The 15022-nt window shown below is 36.2% G+C and overlaps 1 protein-coding gene across 1 annotated transcript; it reads left to right on the top strand.

Moving 5' to 3' along the window:
* Positions 1–2729: 2729 nt before the first annotated feature.
* LOC132167435 (protein DETOXIFICATION 24-like) lies at positions 2730–14673 on the top strand. The gene is made up of 9 exons (XM_059578405.1): positions 2730–2830; positions 7785–8028; positions 9166–9707; positions 12139–12225; positions 12305–12361; positions 12464–12702; positions 13036–13154; positions 14162–14248; positions 14417–14673. The coding sequence occupies exons 2-9, from the start codon at positions 7795–7797 to the stop codon at positions 14513–14515; spliced, it is 1464 nt and encodes a 487-aa protein (XP_059434388.1). The 5' UTR covers positions 2730–2830; positions 7785–7794; the 3' UTR covers positions 14516–14673.
* Positions 14674–15022: the final 349 nt, after the last annotated feature.

Genomic DNA, 15022 nt, shown 5'->3' with positions numbered 1-15022 from the left:
CTTGTTAAAGATTTATTCTCTAACTCGGACCCCTCTTGGAATGTGCCTCTTTTGAGCTTCCTTTTTGATTCAGCCTCGGTGGATGAGATTGTTAAAATCAAAATATGCCCTTTAGAAGGGGATTCTTTCCTCTGGACCCCCTCAAACAATGGCCTTTTCTCCTCCTCTTCAGCTTATACGTTGATCCGAAATTCCCCCCCCACTTCTCCCCTCCCCCCCCTGCCCCTCCATTTTTGGAAAAAGCTCTGGAAGCTAAATCTCTGTGATAGACTAAAGATGTTCCTTTGGAAGATCGCTTGGAACATCATTCCAACCAAAGAAAGGCTCAGTGAGATTTTTTATATCTCTCCTTCAGATATTTTTTGTCCCCTCTGCAAAATTGATATAGATTCTCTTGAACAACTTTTCTTTCGGTGCAGTTTTGCAAGGATCATTTGGAGAGACTCTTTCTGGCCTCTTGATTCTTTGGTTTGGTCTAACTTAAATTTGTCTGAATGGTTAAACTATATTATCAATCCTTGTTTTGGTCTGGGCATCCCTAAAAAAGATGCTCATTTATTTCAAATTTTTGCTTCTGTGTTTTGTGATCTAATGTGGTTCAGCAAAAACCGGGCAGTTCATAATGGTGTAATCCCAGATGCGAAGTCCCTCTCTTGCTCTGTCAAAAAAGTTTCTTTGGATCATTTTGAGGCTTGAAAAAGGAGTTCTCCCACTGAACTTTGGTCCCCTCCAAAGCCTAATACTTTCAAGATAAATTTTGATACAGCTATTCATGAGTCATTCTCTACCCAAAGTGCTATTTGCAGGGACTCAAATGGGAGAATTATAAAGGCTATTTCTCAAATTAGCCCCTTATGTGACCCTACGTATGGAGAAGCTTTGGCAGCTTTTCTTGCAATTTCTCTGGCTACATTTCTGAAGCTCTTAGTGTTCTCTCTGGAAGGTGACTCGCAGGTGGTTATTACAGCTTTTCTCCACCCTTCCATAGTCTCAGATTGAAAAATTGCGAATGTCATCTCGGACTCCATTTCCTCCATTCCTTCCTCCTCTTCTTGGAAGGCAAGGAAAATTAACAGAAGTGCAGACTTCTATGCCCACCATGTGGCTTATTAGGCCGCGGCAAAAGTTTTCTCTGGATGCATTCCCACTCTCCTACCCCATCTTCTCTCTTTCCCTATTTGTAGTGGAAAAGATCCACCTCCCTTTTAGCATTCTATTTTGCTCTTTTTCTCTGTTTCTTGTAGCTCTCTTACAAAAAAAAAAAAAAAAAAAAAAAAAAGGGGGCTATAATCCGATGTAGGAATTTATATAAAATTATAATAAAATAAAAAAAGCATAAGCCAAGTAAAAATAATAATAAAAAAATAAAATAATTAAAAAAAAAAACCCGAAATTGGAGAGTTTTTTTTTTTTTTTTTTTTTTTCTTCAGTAGAAATAGCAATCTTATTGTATTTATGGCATAACTTGCAAAGCAGAAAACTCTGCTTGCAAAGTACCACCACACAGTCCGGTGGGTATGGCATAACTTGCAAAGTATCACCACACAGTCCGGTGGGTCATAGAGCCACTCCTTATTAATATTATCATGCGTAGCCAAACTAGCTAAGACATGAGCCACATCAAATTCTAGGTGGTTGGGTCTTCAAGGTATCTACCATTAATAAGGGCCCCTATGGGTACATTTTTATATTTTATTTTATTAAATTGTTTGGCACATTCTCTTTTTATAAGAAAATTCCGGATAGTGAAGTAGACTATAACATTTAGGGGTGTTAAATGAGCAAGCCGTTCGCGAGCAAGTTCGGTTCGTGTTCGATTCGATTATTAAATGAGGCGTTTCGTGAACACAAATACTGGTTCGAATATTAAATGAAGCAAACTCGGCTCGACTCGGTTAGGCTCGTGAGTAGCTCATATAAGGCTTGAATTGGTAGTTGTTCACATAGTTGTTCATCTTAATATTAAAAATTGATGATATTTTTTTTTTTCCTCATAAGCATTCTTTCATTATAAAATGATGCATATCCTCTATCTTCAGAACCAAGTGTCTTGCTGTCTTAACTTAGGCTTCATACTCGGATAGCCAGACTAAGCAAATGCTTATATGCAAGATAGTTTCTTGAGCATTTAAGAGTACTTGATGTTTAAATTTATAATAAAAAAATAAATTAAATATAAGAGCCAGCTCGTGAGTTGGCTCGGCTTATAATGAGCTCGAGCTCGGGCTCGATTTTTTGGCTCATCCTTAAGCTCGGCTCGAGCTCGAGTAAAATTTAAACGAGCAAAGACCAAACAAAGAAAGTTCGCTCAAGTTCGACTCGTTTACACTACTATTTAACATCTAAGAATTTGATGACAGACCTTAAAAAATAATAATCAATGCTTAACATAAAAAAAATATATATTAAAAATATTCTTAACAATAGGCACGAGCTACTAATTAGTATTATCATGGTCAGGCAGAGAATTTGGGCCTGAAATTTATCCCCTTGGCACCAATCATCAGTACATTCTTTTATTTTTATTTTATCTTATTTTATTTTACCAATATGAGAAACCCTCTCTCTCTAGATCTCTGTGGGAGTTCCAAAATAATGACACTGAATTATTTAAAATAATAATAATAAAAAATGATAGCGAAAGTATTTTATAAAAAGGCAAATCCATTTGAAAGGAAAGCTAGCCGGAAAGAGCATTCCAAAGACTCTCTCTATCTTCAACATAGATTCCCCTCTCTGTCTCTGTCTCTGCCTCTCTCTCTCTCTCTCGACCAGGAAGTTGGAAGCCATTGTCAAGGCTCGAGAACTCCTGAGGCAACTGTAACACCAAGTAAGTAAAGTTTACCCTTTCTTAAGTCAAAATTTACTATTTAGCTTTGATATTTTAACTGCCATGGCTTTGAACAGTAAGAACAATATCCATAAGCCTTAGAATTTCGAAATAAAAGTAATGTTGTTGGTGTTTTCTTATATCATATCCCTGCATATTATTTTTGTTCTCTTGTTTCAAGACAAATACTGTGTTCAATTTTTGTTTGTCTTTCTTTCTTTCATCTGAAGCAAACTACTGGTTCATCATGGTACACCAAAGCTATTTTATAATTATACATAACCTGATTAATTATAGAAACTCCTTAATATTTGCATTAATACCTTTTTTTTTTCATCTGCTATAAATAATGTTGGGTATTTAAAGTCTGTTCTTGACCAAGTCTATAATTCCTATCTAAGAATGGAAGATATAACTAATAAATTAAAGTGTGGTTGCGTCGATCTTGTGGAAGGACAAGTAAGTAAGCGTAGTGTTTGTTCATATTATTTAGAAAGTTTGCCCAAAATATATATATATGGAATAGGATTTGGTGAATCACATGAGGGATCCCACTGATCCTAAAAAATAAAAATAAAAACAGAAAAAGTTGAAGTAGTAGTTGACGATTGTCTCTGCCAACCATGTTCTTTTTTTCTTTTCTTTTTTTCTAACTATTAATCAAAATTCTCTCTGCAAGTAGCTATGTATGACAGATTTATTTATATATATAACCAAACAATATTTAATTGCAGTACGAATAAGATAGTAACGTATTGTACTATTTTGTTGTGCATGATAAATGTTTTACAAGATATTGACGTATTTTACTATTTTTCTGTGCATGATAAATGTTATATATATATATACACACGTGTGTGAGAGACAGTCATTGATTTCTCTTGAGTAAAAAACTGGCAGAAATCTGCCGGGAAGAACCAAAAAAAAAGCTGTCGAGGAAGAGAAGCATCGTGCTTTTCCAAGAATAAAGAAAAGTTTCCGGACTTGTACCCAGTGTCTTTTAGACCTTTTCAACCATTTTTCCTTATATCTAGGAATAAAATTACTTTTTTTTTCTCTCTATAAAATATAAAAAAACACATCACAATAAATTTTCTTATATTTTTTTGTATTAATTAAATATCATTTCTTTACTCTTATTTTATTATTATTTTTCTCTTTCATATGGAAAAAAAATAAAAGTAGACATGGAATGTCAAGGAGAAAAGAGAGAGAACCATTTTTACAATATAATAAAGCATTGGGTAACTACAGTGTTTTTCAATACATTGAGAATTGAGAAACAATGTGACTACCCAATAGTGTTGGTTAAACCTAGGAAAATTGATGTGGGTATGTTTTTGTGGTTTTTATGAAATTTTTCCTAAACTTGGAGAAGTGAATGAGTTATAAGGAAGCTGCTGCTAATGCTTTTACAAATCTGTTTGGTAAAAGGGTTTTTGGGTTTTAGTAGTTTGATATGTAGCAAAAATTGATTGATTTAAAAAAAGTAAGATTTTTTTTTTAACAAAAAAAAAAAGGTAAAAAAGTAAGAATGTTTAGTATAAAAAATGAAAATTTTTTATTTTGTAGTAGTTTTTTTATTTGAATAGTAATATAAAGTGATTGATGTGATATAAAAAGTAAGAGAATACTTAAAAGATGAAAAAGTAAAATGAATAGTATTAAAACGAAATGGTTTACCAAACCTTACCATCAACTAGTGTCCCCTAAAATATATTCATATTATTCTGTCGTGGAATAGGTTCATTTTGGACAACATTGACCTGAAAGTCGCTTCTTCATGAATCATAAGGTTTGGAAACTTATCTTCAACAATATACTTACCCAGAAAACCGACTTTCGGATGCATGTTTATTTAATTATTTAGAGCACTACTAGCAGATCGATGTCTTAAGTCTCTTTCTTTCCCTAAAAATAATAATAAAATTTTTTAAAAAAAAAATCACAAAAAATAACATAGAGCAGATACCATGCATATAATTTTCCTAAATGGTTGGGTAGTACTATAGCTACTCAATCCTTTATTTTATTTCTAAAAAATCGTTCTTTCTCCTCTCACGCATCTCTATACATGCAATCCCCATTTGAAAGAAGCCCCAAGTGGCCCCATCATGGTCACGGCGAAGGATAAGTTGTCCATGGCGGAGGCATCATCGCTTGATCACCATCTCACACCGGTTCTCGTTTTTCAGACGGAAACTCCAATCTCTCTCTCCCTCCATTGTTCTATCTCTATCTCTCTCGCTCTCGTTCTCTCATCTCACTCTTTGGTGCTCTCAATCTTAGCATGCACACAAAAGGTGGAGGATGGACTTCAGCTTGTTGAAGGAGCAATGTATCTATGTTTCTTAAAAAAATTTAATTGAGTTTTAAGGGGCTTTGCCCTATCTCGTCCTTTGCTAGCTTCACTCAAATAGCTGGTTAGGAGTTTTATAATGCAAATTCCACCTCTCCATAACTTGTCTAGGATTAAAAAAGAGAGTACTAGTCATGTTGGAAGAATTACTGTGTTTTGACATTCTTTAGAAAAGAAAAACACAAAAATATACTTTATCAGTTTTTTTTTTTTTTTTTTTTTTTTAACAAAACTGAACAACTTTTTGTTTCGCACAACTTTTCATATATTAAGAGCTCATTAACCCTAAATAATGTATTTGCGATAGTTTTCCCTTTGCTCGTAAATGTTTTGTCATTTTACCAAGTATTTTGCGACAATATTATTCCACCCTTGGAAATAGGGTCACTCAGACATTTATAAATGTTTTAATAATTAAAATTGTTTTATGATCACAAGCTAGTTTAGTAATTAGCATCTTTTAATTATAGAGCATAATGAGTGGTATCTATCTGGATTTTATTAGGATGTAGCCATTACCTATAAGAATGTTGACAGAGACTACTAGACTTAGGCTCCGTTTACTTCGACGTAAAATGGTTTTTAAAAAATGATTTTTGCATTTTACGATATTTACTGCGACATAAAATAGTGGTCAACAAAAAATATTTTCTTTTTAACTGAAAATTTTTCTTTAATTTTCAGAAAATGGTTTACGGATTTCAAAACTGTAAACCATTTTCCTATTTTGAGCATCTCATTCTCAAATCGACGGACTGTGCCAAAACCCGCCCAGGACCTTGCCGAGACTTGCCCGGGACCCAACCCGAACTTGATCGGGACTTGCCCAGAACTCGCTTGTGACCCTACCAGAACCTGCTCGGGACCAGACCGGACCTGCCTAGGACCCGCTCGGAACTTGACCGGGACCCGCCAGAGACCCGACCGGGACCTTCTTGGGACCTGCCTGGGACTTGGCCGAGAACCGCCCGAGTCCCGCATGGGACTTGCCTGAGACCCCGCAAGTACCTGCCCGGGGACCTACCCGAGACTTGTTCGAGACCCCCCTGGGACTTGACTTGGACCCCGTCGGTACTCGACTGGGACTTGCCCAGGGCCCTAATGGGACCTGCCTAGGACTCGCCTGCGACCCTGCCGGGACTCGACCAGACTTGCTCGGAAGCCGCCTAGGACTCGACCGGGACCTCGCCAGGACCTGTCCGACACTCACCCGGGACTTGCCCGGGACCCACCCAGGACTTGACTGGGACCTTATTGGGACTTGACCGGGACCCCACTGGGACCTGACCGGGACTGGACTAAACCTGCCCTGGACCTGACCGGGACTTGATAGTGACCGGCCCGCTGACCAGGACTCACCCAAGACCCACTTGGGACCCCGCCAAGACTTGCCTCGGACCCGACCGGACCTGAATAGGACCTTTTCGGGACTTGACTGGGACCCTCCCAAGACCCGACCGACACCCGCCTAGGGCCCGCTCGGGACCCCGCCAGGACTTGACCAAGACTTGCCCAGGACCCGCCCGGGACTTGTCAAAAAATATTTTCGGCGGAAAACATTTTCCTTGAAAATTATTTCTTAGAAAACATTTTCCGGTATTTGGTGTGTACGCAAAATCATATTAAACATTAAATTACGAAAATGTCCATATCTGGTCTTGGGCAGGTCCTGCCAGGGTCTCGGGCCGATCCTAACAGGGTCCTGATAGGGTCTAAGCGGGGTCCGAGCGGGTCTCGGGTCAGTCGCAGTGGGGTCCTTGCGGGACCTTTTTCTAACATTGGTCAACATATTTTTGTAATTTAGAGTTTAATATGATTTAATGAAAAAATATATATAAAAAAAATCTTAAAAAAAAAAAAAAAATTGACTTTCCTTGCACGCGGTAAACGCCGTAGAATCAGGGAAAACAACTTACTTGAAAATATTTTCCGACGGAAACCATTTTACGTTGAAGTAAACGGAGCCTTAATGTATTGTTTTCACAAGTATTTAGCATAATTAATGAGATTTAGTAAATTATTATACTATTGTAGTGAATATTAGTCATTGATTTTTTTTTTATTATTTTTTTAATGCAAATTCAATTGTAGATTTTCACTACTGTTAAGGTGCAATAGTTTCGTTCAGCAATCACGTGGACGACTCTAAACATGCATTATAAAGTGCAATTTTGAATACCATAAAAGACTTTTACTTCCCCCACTAAACACAAATTGGTTTTTAGGTGAAATGGTCAAAGGTCCAATCCAAAAAATGGTATTAAAGTCAGGATCATGGGTTCAAGTCGTGAGAGCCTCACATTGAGGTGCAATAGTGCCGCTTTGCTCACGTGGACAGATCTTAGAATATGCCTTGCGGGGTCCCATTTTAAGTGGCATAAAATGCTTTGACTTTACTCATCAACAACTGCCACGTCAACATAAATCATTTAACATTTAGGTCTGGTCAATGTAACCCAATCTATTTCCATCAACTTTTTGTCTGCATTAGATCAACATGGTGCTCTTACTTGCTTTAATTTGATATTCAAATGATCAACAATAACTCTAAAAGCATAATCTAACTATATTTTTGTATAAAACTTCTTTTGGCAGGATTAGTAGGATGGACGAGAGATTACTTGGATCAGACCCAAAACATAGTAGCAATCTATCAAGGAGGATATGGGTGGAAACAAAAAAAATATCCAAGATTGCATTTCCTGCTATGGTAGCAAGGGTTACTCAATTTGGAATGTTTGTGGTGACACAGGCATTTATAGGACGTTTTGGAGAACTGGATCTTGCAGCTTATGCACTCATACAAATCATTACTGTCCGGTTTGTGAACGGGATAGTGGTAAGATTTTTTTATCTTCCTAATTTTTTTTTTTTTTTTTTGGATGCATGACATAATTGGGAAAAGTTATACTTGTAATAAATTACTTTTTTCGTTTGGAAAGCTTAATCTTTATGGTCCTCTATGCTCTAAAAGAGAAATATTATACCTATAACTTTTATTTATTTATATAATTTCTTGATACATGTCAAAATATGATTGGAGTTAGATTGGTCACTAAAAAAATTAACACTTATAATCACATGCTAACACTTGTCTACTAATTGTAAAAGAGTTGTTAAAGAACTGCAGGTAAATAACATTTTTCCTTTTATATATATAAAAGGCACATATGTACATGTTTAGTCGTTTAGAGGCTAGAGCATGTATATGTCCATGTCCAACTCCTACCATCTTCAGATCAATAATGCAAAAATTTGCGTTTTCTAAAATCATAAGAAGGAAAGAAATAGGGAAGACACAAAAATTGGACGAGCATCATCTTGCTTGTGGCTTATTTCTTTTGTATATATATATGCATTGCTTTCAAAGTCTACAATATGTAGTTAAAAACAAAAAGGGAAGAAGAATAGAAGGATCCTTCATTAATTCTTGATCACATACATATAGACAAAATAAGACATGTAAGGTTATATTGTATATATTTTATACATTGTTATATATTGGTTATTGGCCTGAATATGTATTATTGGCTTCTATATCTAGGCTCTTCTTGTATAGTATATGTAATTCAATATACAATCTTATTCTCTACAGTATATATAATAGCCAAAAGTTTTTAGTTCGAATCTTAGTCACCATTATTCTCCTTCCAGTATTTTCATTAAATATTCCACATGGGCTTCACTTCTTGTTGATGGAGAGTTTTAAGCCCACATATGAGGAAGAGTTTTAGAATATAATTTAAATGATTAAATTCATCTGTTTCTATCACCTTAAACTTCTAAGATAAGTAACAATTTAACACCCATATTGAATATATGCATTTATGGAAATCAATCTTTCTTTTCTTTTTTGTAATAATATTTCTAAGCAATGATAAGAACTCATGCAGCAAAGGGATGAGTTATGTGTGTGTAGTTCTATCAATGGGTAACACTTCTTCTTCTTCTTTTCCATATAATTTTGATGTTCTAGCTGGGCATGTCAAGTGCCACTGAGACTCTGTGTGGGCAAGCATTTGGAGCAAAGCAATACCTCATGATGGGAATCTACTTGCAACGCTCATGGATCATCAACATTGTTGTTGCAACAATCTTGCTCCCCGTCTTCATCTTCGCAGCACCTATCTTCAAGCTACTCGGCGAGGAAGATGACGTTGCAGAAATAGCTGGATATATCTCTCTCTGGTTCATTCCAGTTCTCTACTTTTTTCCCTTTGCCTTCAGCATCCAAAAGTACCTACAGACGCAGCTCAAAAACCCTATTGTCGGATGGCTCTCTGCTTTCTCTTTTGTGCTTCATGTTCTCTTGTCATGGATTTTTGTGAGCAAACTGAGCTTGGGGATTCCTGGTGCAATGGGTGCGATGATCATATCATATTGGTTAGCGTTAATTGGAATGTTCTGGTATGTCTTTGGAGGTTGGTGCCCCAACACATGGTGCGGTTTCTCAATAGCTGCTTTTAGTGATTTATTACCAGTATTGAAGCTCTCATTATCCTCGGGTGTCATGCTTTGGTAAGTCATTCTTCTTCACCCAATTACTTCGAGTTTGTGATGTTCAAATATGTATATTAATGTACTCTTGTTTAACTTCCTTTCTACAATTAGTATATGTTTTGATTAGACATGTTTGGTTTGATTTCACACTTGTTAGTGTTGTGTATTGCATTGAATAGTTAATATATCTAACTGGATCCATGCTAATTAACTTAGCCTAAAACTCTAGTTTGATTTTATCAGTCTCCCTAACACAAGAGACCAAGTTGGTTGCTTAACCCCCTATATTTCTACTAAAGTGGACAAAGTATATATATATATATATATATATTGATGATTTGGCCGAACCACTTCTCATTGAGGAATAGAATAAAGTGCTGGAAAAGATGGAGACAATGAGACTAATTGTAGAATAGAATCTCAAACAACACTAACGACATGCATTAATTTTTAATAAAGGCTAATTTTGCAATATCACTTTTACGGTTGAATTCCTAACTTCTATTTAATCACGGGCCGGCTTGGTCGACCACTTTTTCAATGTTATTAGTTTTCTTTAAAGAATACTTGTCGATGGTTTTGTTTTAGGCCGATAATTGTTGAATATGACGAACATTGTCTATGGTTTTGTTTATGCGTCCCTGAAAAACCGTCTGTTTCCCTTTTTTTTATCTTTTTTGGTTAAATATTATTTCAATACCTGTAGTTTGCATCAAAATCAAATAGCCACTTGGATTTTCAAAAATATCACAAATGGTACATGTGGTAGCCAATAAACCCACTTGGTACATCCATCAAGATTCCGTTAGGTTTTTTAACGGAATGCCACATCACCCTTACACGTGGGTGCCACGTGGCGTGGTACTTGGATTTTTGGGTGCCACGTTTTATATATATATATGGTCCCCCCCCCCCCCTTTTTTTTTGTTAAATATTATTCCAGTACCTATAGTTTGCATCAAAATCAAATAGCCACTTGAATTTTCAAAAAATCACAAATGGTACATGTGGTAAGCCAATAAACCCACTAAATACCTCAATCAAGATTTCGTTAGGTATTTTAACGAAATGCCACATCACCCTTACACGTAGGTGCCACGTGGCGTAGTATCTGGATTTTTGGGTGCCACATTTTATATATATATTTTAAATCCCCAAACAAAAAAAAAACAAAAAACAAAAAAAAAGAAGAAGAAGAAAGGACGCCGGGTGGCTGGCCACCCTATTTGGCCTGGGGTGGTTCGGTCACCCCCAGGCTGGCCGTCTAGGGTTGGGCGAACCACCCCCTTAGGCCATCCGGACGGTCATCAACCCAAGAGTCCTCGTCTGGGGTTCGTCTACCGCAAGTCTTGATGCCTTATGTTATTTTCGTATTTTTAGAATTACTGTCTGTGGCCGTTCGGATGGGGATATGTCCTGTCCGGATGGGCACCATTGCTTTGTTAGGGTTTTCACGTATTATGTACGTGGCCGTCCGGACGGACATAAGTCTCGTCCGAACGAGATCCGTAGAAGTTCAATTTTGAGTTTATTTCATATTTTAATTAGGATTAGGGTTTGGGGGCCTATAAGACATGTTTATGGCTTCCAGAAACGCAGTTATTGTTTATGAATCAATTTTGATGAATAAGAAGCCTCAGAGTTTAGCTTTCTTCATATTTTCCTTCAAACTATAGAGAGACTCGATAGTTTTGAGAAGAATTCTTAGATTTTTGATAGACTTAAGACCTAAAATTATTTATCTCGTTCTTTATTGATGTTCTTCGCTATAGCCCACTAAGTCACGTTGAACCATTCAGCCACCCCCTTGGGCCAAACCCTCAAAAACAAATTTGAGGGTTTTGCCCTAAGGGGTGGCCGAACCACCCTCATGGCGTATGGGGGTGGTTCAGCCACCTCCTTGGGTCAAATCCTCAAAAAAAATTGAGGGTTTGGCCCTAGGGGGTGGCCGAACCACCTCCTTAGGCCATGTGGGGAAAGGGGGGGGGGGTTCGGCCACACCCATGCCGGCCATCTGGGGGTGGCCAAACCACCCCCAGGGCCAGCCTGGGGGTGGCCGAACAACCCCCACACCAAACGGGTTGGCCAGCCACCCTCTGTGGGTGGTTCGGCCACCCCAGTGTCATGTTTTTTTTTTTTTTTTGAATGACAAAATCCAGGTACCACACCCATGTGTAAGGGTGATGTGGTGTTCCGTTAAAAAACTTAACGGAATCTTGACAGAGATACCAAGTAGGTTTATTGGCTTACCACAAGTACCATTTGTGATATTTTTAAAAACCGAGATGGCTATTTAATTTTAGTGCAAACCACAGGTACTGAAATAGTATTTAATCCTTTTTCTTTTTTTTTTTTCTTAGTGAACACATTTTAAAATTCTTCAGTATTTTAAGATTCACCCTATCCTATTATTTTATCACACTGCTATAATTAACCCCTTACATTCCAGCTTAGAGGTGTGGTACAATGCCGTTTTAGTCTTACTGGCGGGATACCTGAAAAACGCCACCGTTGAAATATCTGCCTTTTCCATCTGGTAAGGGCACATGATCATTTTTATGGTTTGGATTTGAATCCACCGCAAATCTCCTACATTGAATTGATCGACCTTGCAGCCTCAATGTCATAGCTTGGGATCTTATGATTTTCATTGGCTTCCTAACTGGTGCCAGGTATATATATATATAATAAATATCCCTTATTAATTATCCATTTTCCTGGTTTATTTGTTAAATTTGCATAAACTAATGCATTATATCATTCACTTTGCCTAGCGTCCGGGTTTCGAATGAATTAGGGAAAGGAGATGCCGAAGCTGCAAAGTTCGCCGTTAAAGTCATCTCCAGTATTTCTGTATGTCTTGGAGTAGTCTTCTGGATTCTGTGCCTTGTTTTTGGTCATAAAATCGGTTACTTGTTCACAAGTGACGAGGAAGTTATCGAAGCTGTTTCAGACCTCTATCTCCTGCTTAGTTTGTCTGTCTTACTCAACAGTGTCCAGCCAGTACTCTCAGGCATGTATTTGATTTCATTATATCATGATGATAGTGAAAGAAACATCCTCCCAAGCTCTTTACAAGTATAACCATGGTTGTAATCGTAAGCCAGTTGATTCTGGTGACTCAAGAAATATTAAGTTTAAGGCTTGACGGGTTGAGCGCAAACAATTTGTTATGACCATGCTTGGGTGAAAGCTTGAACTTTATCCGGTCGGTGTGGAAGCTTTTCACGGTGTCTTAGAGATCTAGTTTGGGCGAAAGCCTGGATAGAGCACTTATTAAAAAAAAATAGAAGCTTCTTTTGTTTTTTATTTCTATTTTTCTTATTCTATAACTTGTGTTTTGCAGGCGTGGCTGTAGGTGCTGGTCGCCAAAGCGTGGTTGCATATATCAACATAGGTTGCTATTTTCTGATAGGGGTGCCGGTGGGATGTCTTCTTGGATACGTGGCCGATCTAGGAATTACGGTAAGAAGGTTTTTTTTTTTTTTTTCTTAGAAAAAAAATATATAGATATTAAACCCGTTGAGTAATTAACCAACAATTCCCATCAGATCGAGTCTTCCACTTTATGAAAAATAAGATAGTTTCATAAGATGGGATTTTATCAATGCTAATTTAAATATCACTAAGTAATTCTTGGGCTACTACTTCTTTACTATATATGAGATCAAAACTGGTGTCCATGAGAAAATAGATGTGCACTTGGACATGGGATCTGTTAGAATATTAATTGGAAAAAAATATAAAAAAGTCTCACAAACTAACAGTTATTTTTTAAAGAGTCTCACAATGTTCAAAAGGTGCTAAAGTAGCCTATCAAACTACTAAAGTTTGTCAAAAAAGCAACATCTTTTTTTTTATATTCCTGTAATACCCTTATTCTTTGAAAAACTATAATATAAAATTAATAAAATAAATAACTAAAAAATTAATTTGTCAAAATAAAAATAAAAATTAAAAAAAAGGAAAGGGGTGGCTGCCAATTGACCCAACCACAAGGTTTGATTTTGCATTTATCCATATTTTTATACCGCACGAGCTATTTGTAATTTAAGCCAACAATAGTGACCAATTTTTTATTCATTCCAAAAAAAAAAAAAAAAAATTGTATTTATTCGCCCCTTGTTTTTTTCTTTTATCTTTATTTATTTTTTGTTTAAAAAATATTTTAGTTTATTTTTATTTTATTAATTTTTTTTTAGTTTTTAAAAGATTAGGGGTATTGTAGGAATACAAAAAAAAAATTGTCCTTTTTGACACACTTTAGTAGTTTAATAGGTTATTTTAGTACTTTTTAAACATTATGGGGCTCTTTTTGTAATGATCGTTAGTTTGGAGGACTTTTTTTATATTATTTCCTATTAATTAAATGTATTTTTTTCTATTAGTTTACGGTTTTAAGAAAAATAGTGATTTAATTATTGTCAGTCATAATTTAGTTCTTAATTTTTGTTCTTAATAAAACTTTTCAGGGTCTATGGATTGGAATGATCATTGGTGTCATGATGCAATCACTCGTGCTCGGCTATGTTACCTTTAAGACTGATTGGAATGAACAGGTAAATCTCAATGATTGCAATTTGCATATATATATATATATATATATATAGAAATGTCAGTTAGGATGATAATACATTAAACCGTACTTTCAAAAATTTTATATGATAGAAATGTTATTTAGGATGATAATAAATTAAACGACGGTTTTTATTGATCTTTTTATATAGGTGAAGATAGCATCTGATCGCCTGAATAAGTGGCTCTTGCATCCTTCCAATGAATCTAATGGAAACTCTGCTGAGGAAAGACTTATGGATGAACATTAGTGTTTTTCCTTCTCTCAATTTTGTGTTTGAGGCAACCTACGACCTAAAGGGATGATTCTTAGGTGCAGGGTAGATATTGAATAATTGAACCCATTAAGGTCATTTTTGTTCGGTCGCAAGAGCTAAGGATTTGATAAAATCTTGATGTTTTCATCCCAGCTATATATCCATGCTGTGAACAACTTGTTATAACTGCATTAGGAAGTTAATGAATGTTTATGGAGCCCGAGCCCTCTAACAGAGTCATTCTACAAGTCACCTTTAAAATTAATGCGACTTTTAAAATCAATGTTAAATTAAAATTCAATAGTAATTTATCACAAATTCAACAATGATTTTAAGGCCACGTCAGTTTTTGAGAGATACAAGAAGGACATGGGAATTACATTTAGCATTACTCCAGTTGACAAACTCAACAACAGTACTTCGCTCTCAACCGGCTCAGGTGGCAAGAATAAAAAATTTAGTAATCTTTCCTTTCAAATAATGTGATCTCTTAAAACAAAA

The sequence above is a fragment of the Corylus avellana genome, chromosome ca1 (assembly GCF_901000735.1).
Source record: "Corylus avellana chromosome ca1, CavTom2PMs-1.0".
NCBI lineage: Eukaryota > Viridiplantae > Streptophyta > Magnoliopsida > Fagales > Betulaceae > Corylus > Corylus avellana.
The sequence above is the reverse complement of the archived record's forward strand: the minus strand, read 5'-3'. Positions and strand labels throughout refer to the sequence as shown.

Coding starts and splice junctions, on each gene's coding strand:
- LOC132167435 (XM_059578405.1), top strand. CDS start 7,795: ATGGACGAGAGATTACTTGGATCAGACCCAAAACATAGTAGCAATCTA. Junction 12,703..13,035: donor TGTCCAGCCAGTACTCTCAG/GCATGTATTTGA, acceptor TGTGTTTTGCAG/GCGTGGCTGTAGGTGCTGGT. Junction 14,249..14,416: donor AGACTGATTGGAATGAACAG/GTAAATCTCAAT, acceptor CTTTTTATATAG/GTGAAGATAGCATCTGATCG.